General features: G+C 40.2%; 1 protein-coding gene across 2 annotated transcripts in view; it reads left to right on the top strand.

The window, feature by feature from the left end:
- Positions 1-3,045: 3,045 nt before the first annotated feature.
- LOC126362350 (glutathione S-transferase C-terminal domain-containing protein homolog) overlaps positions 3,046-16,042 on the top strand; it is a 47,262-nt gene continuing 34,265 nt past the window's right edge. Inside the window, exons 1-2 of one of the 2 annotated variants that reach the window (XM_050007873.1) lie at positions 3,046-3,269; positions 9,003-9,148. In XM_050007873.1, the coding sequence (XP_049863830.1) occupies positions 3,214-3,269; positions 9,003-9,148 (202 nt within the window). In that variant the 5' untranslated portion in view covers positions 3,046-3,213. The remainder of the gene's footprint in view (positions 3,270-9,002; positions 9,149-16,042) is intronic. The other variant, XM_050007874.1, reaches the window with a different exon arrangement.

Here is a 16,042-nt window from a genome sequence, read left to right as displayed (position 1 = left end):
ACAAAATCAAATAGGGGTAATGCAGGAGTAGATTTAATAATGAATAGGAAAATAGGAATGCGGGTTAGCTACTAAAAACAGCATAGTGAACGCATTATTGTGGCCAAGATAGATACGAAGCCCACACCTACTACAGTAGTACAAGTTTATATGCCAACTAGCTCTGCAGATGATGAAGAAATTGAAGAAATGTACGATGAAATAAAAGATAGTGAAGGGAGACGAAAATTTAATAGTAATGGGTGACTGGAATTCGAGTGCAGGAAAACGGAGAGAAGGAAACATACTAGGTGAATATGGATTGGGGCTAAGAAATGAAAGAGGAAGCCGCCTAGTAGAATTTTGCACAGAGCACAACTTGATCATAGCTAACACTTGGTATAAGAATCATGAAAGAAGGTTGTATACATGGAAGAACCCTGGAGATACTAAAAGGTATCAGATAGATTATATAATGGTAAGACAGAGATTTAGGAACCAGGTTTTAAGTTGTAAGACATTTCCAGGGGCAGATGTGGACTCTGACCACAATCTATTGGTTATGACCTGTAGATTAAAACTGAAGAAACTGCAAAAATGTGAGAAATTAAGGAGATGGGACCTGGATAAACTGAAAGAACCAGAGGTTGTACAGAGTTTCAGAGAGAGCATAAGGGAACAATTGACAGGAATAGGGGAAAGAAATAGAGTAGAAGAAGAATGGGTAGCTCTGAGGGATGTAGTAGTGAAGGCAGCAGAGGATAAAGTAGGTAAAAAGACGAGGGCTGCTAGAAATCCTTGGGTAACAGAAGAAATATTGAATTTAATTGATGAAAGGAGAAAATATAAAAATGCAGTAAATGAAGCAGGCAAAAAGGAATACAAACGTCTCAAAAATGAGATCGACAGGAAGTGCAAAATGGATAAACAGGGATGGCTAGAGGACAAATGTAAGGATGTAGAAGCTTATCTCACTAGGGGTAAGATAGATACTGCCTACAGGAAAATTAGAGAGACCTTTGGAGAGAAGAGAACCACGTGTATGAATATCAAGAGCTCAGATGGCAGCCCAGTTCTAAGCAAAGAAGGGAAGGCAGAAAGGTGGAAGGAGTATATAGAAGGCTTATACAAGGGCGATGTACTTGAGGACAATATTATGGAAATAGAAGAGGATGTAGATGAAGACAAAATGGGAGATACGATACTGCGTGAAGAGTTTGACAGAGCACTGAAAGACCTGAGTCAAAACAAGGCCCCCGGAGTAGACAACATTCCATTAGAACTACTGACGGCCTTGGGAGAGCCAGTCATGACAAAACTCTACCAGCTGGTGAGCAAGATGTATGAGACAGGCGAAATACCCTCAGACTTCAAGAAGAATATAATAATTCCAATCCCAAAGAAAGCAGGTGCTGACAGATGTGAAAATTACCGAACTATCAGTTTAATAAGCCACGGCTGCAAAATACTAACGCGAATTCTTGACAGACGAATGGAAAAACTGGTAGATGCAGACCTCGGGGAGGATCAGTTTGGATTCCGTCGAAATGTTGGAACACGTGAGGCAATACTGACCTTACGACTTATCTTAGAAGAAAGATTAAGAAAAGGCAAACATACGTTTCTAGCATTTGTAGACTTAGAGAAAGCTTTTGACAATGTTGACTGGAATACTCTTTTTCAAATTCTAAAGGTGGCAGGGGTAAAATACAGGGAGCGAAAGGCTATTTATAATTTGTACAGAAACCAGATGGCAGTAATAAGAGTTGAGGGGCATGAAAGGGAAGCAGTGGTTGGGAAAGGAGTGACACAGGGTTGTAGCCTCTCTCCGATGTTATTCAATCTGTATATTGAGCAAGCAGTAAAGGAAACAAAAGAAAAATTTGGAGTAGGTATTAAAATTCATGGAGACGAAGTAAAAACTTTGAGGTTCGCCGATGACATTGTAATTCTGTCAGAGACGGCAAAGGACTTGGAAGAGCAGTTGAACGGAATGGACAGTGTCTTGAAAGGAGGATATAAGATGAACATTAACAAAAGCAAAACGAGGATAATGGAATGTAGTCAAATTAAATCGGGTGATGCTGAGGGAATTAGATTAGGAAATGAGACACTTAAAGTAGTAAAGGAGTTTTGCTATTTAGGAAGTAAAATAACTGATGATGGTCGAAGTAGAGAGGATATAAAATGTAGACTGGAAATGGCAAGGAAAGCGTTTCTGAAGAAGAGAAATTTGTTAACATCGAATATAGATTTATGTATCAGGAAGTCGTTTCTGAAAGTATTTGTTTGGAGTGTAGCCATGTATGGAAGTGAAACATGGACGATAACTAGTTCGGACAAGAAGAGAATAGAAGCTTTCGAAATGTGGTGCTACAGAAGAATACTGAAGATAAGGTGGACAGATCACGTAACTAATGAGGAGGTATTGAATAGGATTGGGGAGAAGAGAAGTTTGTGGCACAACTTGACTAGAAGAAGGGATCGGTTGGTAGGACATGTTTTGAAGCATCAAGGGATCACAAATTTAGCATTGGAGGGCAACGTGGAGGGTAAAAATCGTAGAGGGAGACCGAGAGATGAGTACACTAAGCAGATTCAGAAGGATGTAGGTTGCATTAGGTACTGGGAGATGAATAAGCTTGCACAGGATAGAGTAGCATGGAGAGCTGCATCAAACCAATCTCAGGACTGAAGACAACAACAACAATGTTGCAGAACGTGTTTCGAATTCAGTGTAAACGCGCCTTTGGACGATGCTGTATCCAGTCTCGATGATGCTAGCAGTAGCATATTATTGTAAGATACTAATAAATGCCCCAATTGCAGTTGCTATTAATATCCTGGTGAATAGCTGCGGAAGCATTGCTACAAAGTATGAAAGTCTGAAGATCCTTTAAAAGTGTGGGAACACGGCTTGGTATGTAAAGTGCAATCGCTTATCGCACATTATATTTGGCGCCAGTTGTAAATGCTTGTGTTTATGCATTTTGTAGATTGATATTATTTTGGCTTTAATTCGGTCCTTTACTATATAATCAGAGTCACCTGTGTATTATCTGGCGTTGTTATAGCGATCTTCTGTGTATTGTTTTGTAAGTAAGCAGCGACCTACAAATTATCAATTGCAGCTGCATTGGCAATACTGAAAAAAGAAACGACACGTGATTTCTGCTCATTGGCAATGTGTGTTTATGTGTTGTGTTTACGGTCGAAGTACGTGCGGAAAGGAGAATGATAGAATCTTGCACTAAAAAACGTATGGTTTTTGCTGTTACATGTCTCGGCGGGTGGGTTTTCTTCTGATACATGACAGTGAGTCTGCCATATTATCTGTAGTGAAATCTGAGTTTCGACACTAAATGTTTACTGAATTTCCTGTCTATGTACGGAGTTACTTCGTTCCTTTTACCATTTAATAGAGGGTGTTCATCATTGTGTCTATTGAAATTTTGCCCCTTGCGTTTATGTGGAGCGTATGTAGTTGATTCTGTATGATGAATATATGGAACAATCAACTGTGATGACTGTAGACGTGTGGATCTTTCTAGTCATATTTTATTGTAGATAACGGATGAAAAGTAAACGTTCATTCGTTTTCAGTTCGTCATGATAGCTATTTGGGTGGAATAAATATTACTATTTAGGCTTTGATGTACCCGTGCTTTGTTCGTATTTCGGAGAAATTTTTTTACCTTAATGAACTGCTTTATTTAACCATCAGTAATGATGATTTATTACACATTTTAATTTTGTAGATGTGCTTAGTTACCGTATTAGTAACTGCGTTACAAGTCGTATAAAAGAGGTTACGTTTGACACCTTCTACTGCGCCATTCAGTTATTTACATTTCCTCTTGTAACCCATAATAGCAGTTAGGTATTGGTCTTCAACACTAGTGACATATACAGATGTTTTGCTGGTATTAGTTAAATATGTCTTCATTGTATGTTTTCTCTTCCCTTGGAAAGTGTTACCGTAAAGCCCGACCCAACACACACAACTGTTGTGATGGTATGACTCCCATATTAGTTTCTATCTTGTTGTTGTTGTTGTTGTGGTCTTCAGTCCTGAGACTGGTTTGATGCAGCTCTCCATGCTACTCTGTCCTGTGCAAGCTTATTCATCTCCCAGTACCTACTGCAACCTACATCCTTCTGAATCTGCTTAGTGTAGTCATCTCTTGGTCTCCCTCTACGATTTTTACCCTCCACGCTGCCCTCCAATACTAAATTGGTGATCCCTTGATGCCTCAGAACATGTCCTACCAACCGATCCCTTCTTCTGGTCAAGTTGTGCCACAAACTTCTCTTCTCCCCAATCCTATTCAATACCTCCTCATTAGTTACGTGATCTATCCACCATATCTTCAGCATTCTTCTGTAGCACCACATTTCGAAAGCTTCTATTCTCTTCTTGTCCAAACTATTTATCGCCCATGATTCACTTCCATACATGGCTACACTCCATACAAATACTTTCAGAAATGACTTCCTGACACTTAAATCTATACTCGATGATAACAAATTTCACTTCTTCAGAAACGCTTTCCTTGCCATTGCCAGTCTACATTTTATATCCTCTGTACTTCGACCATCATCAGTTATTTTACTTCCTAAATAGCAAAACTCCTTTACTACTTTAAGTGTCTCATTTCCTAATCTAATTCCTTCAGCATCGCCTGACTTAATTCGACTACATTCCATTATCCTCGTTTTGCTTTTGTTGATGATCATCTTATACCCTCCTTTCAAGCCACTATCCATTCCATTCAATTGCTCTTCCAAGTCCTTTCCTGTCTCTGACAGAATTACACTGTCATCGGCGAAACTCAAAGTTTTTATTTCTTCTCCATGGACTTTAATACCTACTCCGAATTTTTCTTTTGTTTCTTTCACTGCTTGCTCAATAGACAGATTGAATAACATCGGGGATAGACTACAGCCCTGTCTCACTCCTTTCCCAACCACTGCTTCCCTTTCATGTCCCTCAACTCTTATAACTGCCATCTGGTTTCTGTACAAATTGTAAATAGCCTTTCGCTCCCTGTATTTTACCCCTGCCACCTTCAGAATTTGAAAGAGAGTATTCCAGTCAACATTGTCAAAAGCTTTCTCTAAGTCTACAAATTGCTAGAAACGTAGGTTTACCCTTCCTTAATCTTTCTTCTAAGATAAGTCGTAGGGTCAGTATTGCCTCACGTGTTCCAACATTTCTACGGAATCCAAACTGATCTTCCCCGAGGTCAGCTTCTACTAGTTTTTCCATTCCCTGTAAAGAATTCGTGTTAGTATTTTGCAGCTGTGGCTTATTAAACTGATAGTTCAGTAATTTTCACATCTGTCAACACCTGCTTTCTTTGGGATTGGAATTACTATATTCTTCTTGAAGTCTGAGGGTATTTCGCCTGTCTTGTACATCTTGCTCACCAGATGGTAGAGTTTTGTCAGGACTGGCTCTCCCAAGGCCGTCAGTAGTTCTAATGGAATGTTGTCTACTCCGGGGGCCTTGTTTCGACTCAGGTCTTTCAGTGCTCTGACAAACTCTTCACGCAGTATCATATCTCCCATTTCATCTTCATTTACATCCTCTTCCATTTCCATAATATTGTCCTCAAGTACATCCCCCTTGTATAGACCCTCTATATACCCCTTCCACCTTTCTGCTTTCCCTTCTTTGGTTAGAACTGGGTTTCCATCTGAGCTCTTAATATTCATACAAGTGGTCCTCTTTTCTCCAAAGGTCTCTTTAATTTTCCTGTAGGCAGTATCTATCTTACCGCTAGTGAGATAAGCCTCTACATCCTTACATTTGTCCTCTAGCCATCCCTGCTTAGCCAATTTGCACTTCCTGTCGATGTTATTTTTGAGACGTTTGTATTTCTTTTTGCCTACTTCATTTACTGCAATTTTTATATTTTCTCCTTCCATCAATTAAATTCAATATTTCTTCTGTTACCCAAGGAATTCTACTAGCCTTCATCTTTTTACCTACTTGATCCTTTGCTGCCTTCACTACTTCATCCCTCAAAGCTACCCATTCTTCTTCTATTGTATTTCTTTCCCCCATTCCTGTCAATCGTTCCCTTATGCTCTCCTTGAAACTCTGTACAACCTCTGGTTCTTTCAGTTTATCCTGGTCCCATAGCCTTAAACTCCAACCTTTTTGCAGTTTCTTCAGTTTTAATCTACAGGTCATAACCAATAGATTGTGGTCAGAGTCCACATCTGCCCCTGGAAATGTCTTACAATTTAAAACCTGGTTCCTAAATCTCTGTCGTACCATTATATAATCTATCTGAAACCTGTCAGTATCTCCAGGTTTCTTCCATGTATACAGCCTTCTTTTGTGATTCTTGAACCAAGTGTTACATATGATTAAGTTGTGCTCTGTGCAAAATTCTGCCAGGTGGCTTCCTCTTTCATTTCTTTGCCCCAGTTCATATTCACCTACTACGTTTCCTTCTCTCCCTTTTCCTACTACCGAATTCCAGTCACCCATGACTATTAAATTTTCGTCACCCTTCACTATCTAAATAATTTCATTTATTTGATCATACATTTCTTCAATTTCTTCGTTATCTGCAGAGCTAGTTGGCATATAAACTTTTACTACTGTAGTAGGTGTGGGCTTCGTATCTATCTTGGCCACAATAATGCGTTCACTATGTTGTTTGTAGTAGCTTACCTGCACTCCTATTTTTCTATTCATTATTAGACCTACTCCTGCATTACCCCAATTTGATTTTGTGTTTATAACCCTGTAGTCACCTGACCAGAAGTCTTGTTCCTCCTGCCACCGAACTTCACTAATTCCCACTATATCAAACCTTAACCTATCCATTTCCCTTTTTAAATTTTCTAACCTACCTGCCCGATTAAGGAATCTGACATTCCACGCTACGATGCGTAGAACGCCAGTGGCTTATTTGGATATATTGTGTGAATTTGCAAAATCCACAGAATGCTTCCAGTATCTTGTCTATTTTTGTCACTGCTTCTACACTGTCTCTGGATGACCAGGATGTATGGGAGGGTTTATTTTGGTTTGGAAGGGAAGGCAGCTGTCGAAATTCAGGTACTGTTGCTTGTTGGGTGGTTTGAAGTGGACAGAGATGTGGATGAAACCATAACAGAGGAGGAGGTCAACATCAGGTAAGATAGTACACTGGGTTAAGGAGCACCATGTGAGATGGATGGGAGAGAAGGTATTGAGATTGTGAAGGAATAAGATAGGGCACCTTGATCCCAAATTTAATACATGTTGGTATCATCAATGAACCTGAACAAGACCAGGGTTTTGGGGTTTTTGGTGGCTAGGAAGGTGCCATGCAGGTGCCTCTGGTGTGGCTCAAATTCATTGGTAGGGTCTTCATGATCTGGACTCAGGGCAAAGACACCCAACCCTAATTCTGTCTGAGCCTTAACACCTTTTCCCTCAGCCTTTTCACCTTGTCTTGCTCAACCCAGCGTGTTACCTTCCTAGATGTTGACCTCTTCCTCTCTGATGGCTCCCTTCCACACCAGAAAATCCCACCCATACAGTCTTTCCACCAGGAGCCAGTGTGTCTACAAGGATAAGAACTGCCTTGCCAAGTATGCTAAAGGTCTCTCAAAGGCGTTCATAGGCAGGCAGTATTCTCCAGATCTAGTCCACAGACAGATTTCCCATGCCATATCCCCACACAGCCTCAGTCCTACCACCTTACACCAGGTCTCCACACCGTCCACCAAACACTTTCTGCACCCCCTGTCCTATCACTTCCTTCCAATTCACATCCCTTCACCTTCATTGTCTGTGTGTTTCTGCCAACACACCCACCAGTCTTTTCCCCTCTCTGCTCCACCCCATTTCTGCCTCTCCCTCCCCTGCTCACCTCTCAAAGCTTCTTGATGCTGCATCTGGCAACTTTGTTGTGCATGCTCTGCGCCAGTGTGTGCTCTTCTCTCCCCCAACCTGTATCCTGTTATCCCTCTCCCATTCGTGATTGCTGCTTTTGTCAAATGCTTGTTGACTCCTCTCTCTCTCTCTCTCTCTCTCTCTCTCTCTCTCTCTCTCTCTCTCTCTCTCTCTCTCTGTGTGTGTGTGTGTGTGTGTGTGTGTGTGTGTGTGTGTGTGTGTGTGTGTGTTGGGGGGGGGGGGGGGTTGCAGTGGACCAAATGAAGCAGACATTGGGACTGTAACTGACTGGAGGCTTGTAATGTACTCAGGTGAGACATAATTTTGCCTCTTTTTCAAATGATGCTAGGCATAGAATGCATGAGCAGCCCAGTGAAGCACCACAGTGCTTGGTGGGTGTAGTTCAGCTGAAAGTGATTTTGTGCTGTTTTGGGAGTGTTTTTTGTACCATGATTTGGGGCCCTCTCATTCATGTTACCATGAACATTAAACAGGGCATTTATTTCAACATTCTAAGTGACCAAGTGCTACCCTTTTTCTACATCTTCATGGTGAATATGCATTTGACACTCCTATTTTCCAATGTAACGGACATCTTCACGAGGCTGCATGCACACCTTTCTGGTTTGAGAAATACTCAGGCACCCTTTGCACCTTGACTGGTCTGCTATCTCATCCAACCTTAATTCCATAGGAGATGTCTGAGACTATTTGAAATTGTAGGTGAAACATGGAAGTCATAGCTTTAGATAAGAAATAGCATATGGCATTAATGAATACAAATATGAAAGTAAACTAACATTCGATAGTTTCATTGGCTTAGGAGACAATACTTCCAATTAAAGTACTTACAAACCATTGTTCATAAAATTTTCAGACTTTGTTTTTCAATTATTTCCTTCTGTCAGATACAGAACAGTGTGAACATTGCTTCGTGAAAGTTTCTAATTTGCAGAAAAACATGGTGACCACTATAGGCATTTCATTTACTGCTCCATGGATTGGTGTTTATGTGGTGGACTTTGTTGTGATTCTTATCAATGAGAACCAAAGTTTTTAATTACAAATACTGTTTCACCATCAGTTTCAGAGAGAATTTTGATCACTGAAGGATTTGTTTCAGGCTGACTTTGTTTGTACTAATAATAGAAAGCCATCTTACATCGAGCTCAGGTGCAAACCATTCAAATCCTGTTACAAGAAATTCTACAAATGATTGCTGGTTAAAAGAAGACTATGAAATTGTTGAATCATGCCATCCCTGTACAGGTATGTTACGAATTTCACACTGATAAGAACAACCAATTTCTACTTACTTCTTGTGGAAATGAGTAGTCTGTACTGTTGCCTGCTGTTCAAAGAAATTAGAACTTCATTGTAAGTTTGTGTGTAATCGTTAATTTGGTAAGTTGTAATACATTAATTTTACTGATGGTTGATCATTAGAATGTTTTAAGAATCTGAAACATAGCAAGTGAGCTGAATATCTCCTCTATGTGTTAGTGTGATGTTACATTAGCAATTGTGTTTTACTCCAGGCAGTTTGTTTATGTTGTGAAGCTTTAGTATACTTCAGTCCTCACACTAATTTTAAGACCAGCTTCTCTTTTATTAAAACTCTGTTTCATTCTGTATTTAGAAGTTTTTTATGCTGAATAGTTAATACAGTGTGTACAGTTCTAGTATGACTTTTCCTCAGTTAAATAAGTCTCTCACATTATTCTTGGTTATTTATGTATGCACTACTACAGTCAAAAAGTCTGATAGGCAGAACTGGACAGTATATGTAATTCAGATTCTTTACAGAAAATTACCATTCCATTCCAAGGAGGTAATGAGAACTGCTATGATTAACCAAAATATTACATTATTAATGCCTCCCTTTTGTTGTATAATTTTTTTAAGCTTCCAGCAGGAGTGACTTATTTATTTACAGATACCTGTGTAGTTGCTAGATTATTTTTGTTATTTCTTGCATGTTGGAGTGCTTACTAGGCACAAGCTTTTATTTTAATAACAGTTTAGCATACCGTACCGCCGTTGCTATCGACCCTGGAATCGCACGGGCTTTTGTTAGTTTCGGTTAGTATAGCTCAGTGTTGGATAGACCATCGGTGACAGAGCACCTCGTGTTCCTACTGCTAAGAAGGCGAGTACACCGTTTGTTTGTTCTATATTTTTACGAGCTTCAAACAGGAGTGAGTGCTGTAATGTATAGGAACTGTGATTGCTGTGTACAGATGCGAGCTGAGTTGGCAACCCTTCGCTCACAGCTCCAGGCTGCGTTGGTTTCTGTCACAAAGCTTGAGGCTGCTGCCAAGGGGAATCACTGGGGGGGGGGGGGGGGGGGGGCGAGAGGAGGAAGGAAGCCATTGTGCACTCTGTGGTGCACACCGGAGGGAGTCATTTCGGATGTGGAAAGGCTGCTTCCGGATGCAATGAAGAGTACAAGGTGCATCAAATTGCAGGTGGTGGCACATGTCGGTACCAATGACGTATGTCACTTTGGATCGGAGGAGATTCTCATTGTGGGCAGCTAATGGGAATGGTAAAGACTGCCAGTCTTGCTTGTGAGATTAAGGCGGAGCTCACCATCTGCAGCATTGTCAATAGAACTGGCTGTGGTCCTTTGGTGCAAAGCCGAGTGGAGGCTCAGGCAGTTCTGTAACCGTGTAGGCTGCAGATTCCTTGACTTGCACCATCGGGTGGTGGGTTTCCAGGTTCTGCTTAAGAGGTCAAGAGTCCACTGCACACAGGAAGTGGCTAGTGGCTACACAGGTAGCGGGGGCTGTGTGGAAGGGACAGGGTGGTTTTTTAGATTAGAGGGCCTCAGGGAACCACAGAAAGGGTGTCTGTCTAAAAGGGGGCAGGTAAAACACAGTAAGTTAGTTGTAGAAACAATCGGTATTGTAATTGTAAATTGTCGTAGCTGTGTTGGGAAAGAACCAGAGCTCCAAGTCCTAATTGAAAGCACTGAAGCTCAAATAGGTAGAGATACAGAAAGCTGGTTAAAGCCGGAAATAAGCTCAGCAGAAACTTTTTCTAATGATTTAACAGTGTTCAGAAACGATAGATTAAATACATTTGGTGATGGAGTATTTATTGCTGTCAGAAGTAGTTTGCCTTGTAGTGAAATTGAAGTAGATTGTTCCTGCAAAATAGTGTGAGTAGAGGTTATACTTGACAGTTGGACTTAACTATTAATTGGGTAATTTTACAGACTCCCCCCCCTCCCCCCGCCCCTCTGCCCGATGACTTGGAAGGTATAGTTGCTGAACAGTTCAAAGAAAACTTGAGTCTCATTTCAAATAGGTATTCCACTCGTATAATTATAGTTGGTGGTGACTTTAATCTACCCCCGATGTGCTAGAAAAATTATATGTTTAAAGCCGGCGTCAGGCATAATAACTCATCCAAAATTGTACTGAATGCTTTCTCAGAAAATTATTTTGAACAATTAGTTTGTTAGCCCACTCGAAGCATAAATGGTTGCGAAAGCATACTTAACCTCTTAGCCACAAATAATCCTGGACAAATAGTGAGTGTTGGACGAATACAGGGTTTGGTGACCACAAGGCAGTAGCTGCTAGGCTGAATACCGTAGCTCCTACAACCATAAAAAAGAAACACAAAGTATATCTATTTAAAAAAGCTGATAAAAATGCTCTTATACATCTTTTTAAGAGACAGTCTGCACTACTTCCAATCTGATCATGTATGCGTAGAAAAGTTGTGAAATGATTTCAAAGAGATAGTATCGACAGCAATTGAGAGATATATACCACATAAATTAATAAGTGATGCTACTGATCACCCACAAAACACAAAATGGGGCAGATCGCTGTTGCAGAAGCAGTGAAAAAAGCATGTCCAATTTAAGAGATTGCAAAATCCCCAAGACTGGCAAAGTTTTGCAGAAGTTCAAAATATAGTGCATACATCAATGCGAGATGCTTTCAGTAATTTCTACAATGAAACTCTGTCTTGAAATCTGGCAGAAACCCCAAAGAGATTCTGGTCATACATACAGCACACCAGCGGCAAGATGCAGTCAGTACCTGCACAGCGCAATAAGAATGGTGAAGTCACTGATTACAGTGCCACTAAAGCAGAGTTATTAAACATGATTTTTCAATACTCCTTCACAAAAGAAGACAAAGTAAATCTTGAATTCCAATCAAGAACAACTCCAAGATGAGAAACATAGAAATAGATATCCTCAATGTTGCAAAGCAGCTTAAATCACTTACGAAAGGCAAGGCCTCTGCTCCAGATTGTATACCAGTCAGGTTCCTCTCGGAATATGCTCATAAAAAAGCTCCATATTTAGCAATTATATACAACCACTTGCTCACACAAAGATCCGTACCTAAAGACTGGAAAATTGCTCAGGTCACACCAGTACCCAAAAAGGGAAGTAGGAGTAATCCACTGAATTACAGGCCTATATCACTATTGTCGATTTGCAGTAGGGTTTTAGAACATATACTGTATTCAAACTTTATGAAGTACCTCGAAGAAAATGATTTATTGACACGTAGTCAGCTCGGATTCTGAAAATACCGCTCTTGTGAAACACAACTAGCTCTTTATACTCATGAAGTAATGAGTGCTATCAACAGGGGATGTCAGATTGATTCCATATTTTTAGATTTCCAGAAGGCTTTAGACACTGTTCCTCACAAGCTTCTTCTAACCAAACTGCATGCCTGTGGAATGTCGCCTCAGTTGTGTGACTGGATTCGTGATTACCTGTCAGAAAGGTCACAGCTCATAGTAACAGATGGAAAGTCATCGAATAAAACAGAAATAATATCTTGGGTTCCCCAAGGAAGTGTTATAGGCCCTCTATTGTTCCTGATCTATATCAACGACATAGGAGACAATCAGAGTAGCCCTCCTAGATCGTTTGCAGATGATGCTGTCATTTAGCATCTTGCAAAGTCATCAGATGACCAAAACAAATTGCAAAATGATTTAGATATGGTATCTGTATGGTGTAAGTGGCAGTTGGCGCTGAATAAAGAAAAACATGAAGTTAATCACATGAACACTAAAGAAAACCGCTAAATTTCAGTTACACAATAAGTCACACAAATCTGAATGCTGTAAATTCAACTAATACTTAGGGATTACAATTACAAGTACCCTAAATTGGAACAATCACATAGATAATGTTGTGGGTAGAGCCAACCAAAGACTGCGATTCATTGGCAGAACTCTTAGAAGGTGGAACAGGTCTACTAAAGAGACTGCTTATACCACGCTTGTCCACCATATTCTGGAGTATTGCTGTGTGGTGTGGGATCCGCATCAGATGGGACTGACAGATGACATCAAAAAAATACAAAGAAGAGCAGCTCGTTTTTTATTATCGGGAAGTAGGGGAGATAGTGCCACAGACATGATACGTGAATTGGAGTGTGTAACATTATGTGATTGCCTTATCACTTTAAATCATTCACTAATCAAGCAGTCGCTCGGCAACAGCTACAGTTAGCAAATAATGTTGCGAGAATGTAAAGGGTGAACGACCTGTGACGTAACTTGTTTATTGTCGAAGCGCCGTCAGAGATGCAGTGAGTTATTGACTTTGAAAATCGCGGCGCGAAAAACGGACAGAAGAAGAACACTTTTACACATGTTCTTTTTTTATTTACGAGATATTCTCTATGAACAGTTACTCATTCTTCTCTTGTCTCTTGTAACATGTGTCGGACGCGCATGTCTTGCCGCCGTATTATTATTGTCGTTAAAAATATTATTATTTTAGTGTAAAGTAAAAGTGCAATACTGCATAGCAGTAAATTTATTGTGCGACGTGTATGTGAAAACATCAAAGGAGCTATTGTCATTACGAGAAGAGAAGTGCCAGTCAAAACGGCATCCATGTTAAAATTCTTCATTGTAGTGTAAGTTCTTCTGTTAATTGCCATAAATTCAGATTTAAATGGAATTGGTGTATGGACTATTTATTTAGTGTAGAGTCTATGTCTCACTCCTTCATGAAGTTATTTAATTTTCTTTATGTTTCTGCCAAATAGAGAGTTCACAGTCACAAATTCTTTCGTCGAAATCGGACGGAAGTTGTATGCGGCGAAATATTTTCTCCGCGCCACATTCTACTGGTAAATGCATGATAAACTACGGTCCCTTAGGAAATTCATGTTGAGCTATCCAAAATTAATTATATTTTGAATAGGCATTTACTCTCCTCTGCAATGCAACTTCCGACTGATCAGACGATCCAACAAGAGGCAGCCGCACACGGTCGGCGTTTGCAAATATATTTCCACCACTGATTATAGCCATATGTTGCAGCACAAAAGAAACATATATTGTTATAATTAGCGACTACGAACGGGGACGTTTATAACGTATGTTTATGTATACACATTACGTAAACATATCGTTATAAGTTGCAATCGTTAAAACAAAGGCATTTTTTGTTGTGACGGGATCTTCTCATGAAATTTCAATCACCAGTTTTCTCTTGCGATTGCGAAAATATTCTGCTGGCATGCACCTACATAGGGAGAAATAATCATCACAATAAAATAAGAGAAATCGGGTCATGCACAGAAAAATTTAAGTGCTCGTTTTTCCTGCACGCCGTTCAAGAGTGGAACAGTAGAGATACAGCTTGAAGATGGTTCATTGAACCCTCTGCCAGGCACTTTATTGTGAATAGCAGAGTAATTTCATAGATGTAGACGTGTAGATGTAGGGATAAGTTCATACTTTCATGACAAAAAGCAGAGGGTCAGTATTGTTTGTTTAACTTGACATGTTGCACATTCACGGGGGCACTCCTTCACAGAATGCAATGGAACTTTCAAGCAGATTAAAGCTGTGTGCTAGACAGGAACTCAAACCCAGAACTGTTCCTTTCGAGGACGATGTTCTTATTGACTGCGATATTGAAGCAGCTTGAATTCTGCCTGTAACCCCTTCTAAGCTAAGGGTAAGCCTTTCTCTGCTGTGTCTGCCCTTCAGGGAGTTCTAGTCCAGCAGAGCAAAAAAAGTAGTAAATGAAGGATACTGGCAGAATTGAAACTTTGAGGGCAGATACCAATAGCTCAGTCAGTAAAGGCATTGCTTGTAAAAGACAAAGTTCCAGCTTAGAGTCCCTATTTGGCACAGTCTTAATCTGCCAAGAAGTATCAAGCCTAGACAAACTTCTTTAGATTCATAGTCACAGAACAACTGCACGTGATGCTATTGGAAGAAATGGGCACTACAAGTCAGAACAACTGGGGAAAAAGCTGAACCCAGAAGAAATTCAGTATGTCAACTGATACTGTACTTAGAAATCAAGCTGAGTGACAGAAGCAAAACCTGGATGGTGACACCTATTGTATCTCGAATATGCCTGAACTGGAAAGGATGAGCTGGAAGTAAGTATCAATAGACTGCAATTTTCTATTGATTACAACTTGAATATGGGGGCAGGTGCTCCCTCTGACCTTACTCATATTGGAATGTAATATTGTGTAACAGCACTGAAAGTTCATTTTTAACATCCTCGAACTGTGAATTTTTATTTCTCATACCCTACACTGCATAATAACAGGACAATGTATAGTGTTTAGTCTGTCTCTGGTATGAGAACTGATAAAGACTGGGAAAAGTGTGGCAGTGGAGGAGGCTTTGATAATGAGAATATTCTACTTCATACTGGGAGACATTTTGAAAATGTTTTGTAAGGGACAATTCCAACAAAGATGTCTGCGTCTGCTTGAAATATGAAGTGTGCCATGAAAACCCATGTGAAAACAAAATGTGCAGTATACCATTCTGTATTGTATTGTGTTCTGAGATGTACCACAGAAAAAAAATTCCTGACCACCATCTCCAAAACAAGAAATATTGAAACGAAGGTGCAGTTCTTAGTTAAGAAAGCAATTTAACTTGTATGTGTTTGCCAAAACAGTTGCTCATTATATATAAACTTCGAGGTCAGAAATGAACTGCCTGAATGAGTTACAGTCACTGTGAAATATTCAGCTCAGTGGAAGCAACTTTCAGCACCACCAACGTAAAGCCCTCAGCGTGGATCATCCGATTAGGTAATAATACCTTAGATCCCAGCAGCAATGGCTCAGCAGTTAGCCCCCTGCGGGTCTGGTTGTTGGAATAGCCACAAGGTATGCCTGTCGTAAG

This window comes from Schistocerca gregaria, chromosome 1 (assembly GCF_023897955.1).
Source record: "Schistocerca gregaria isolate iqSchGreg1 chromosome 1, iqSchGreg1.2, whole genome shotgun sequence".
Classification (NCBI taxonomy): domain Eukaryota; kingdom Metazoa; phylum Arthropoda; class Insecta; order Orthoptera; family Acrididae; genus Schistocerca; species Schistocerca gregaria.
The sequence above is the reverse complement of the archived record's forward strand: the minus strand, read 5'-3'. Positions and strand labels throughout refer to the sequence as shown.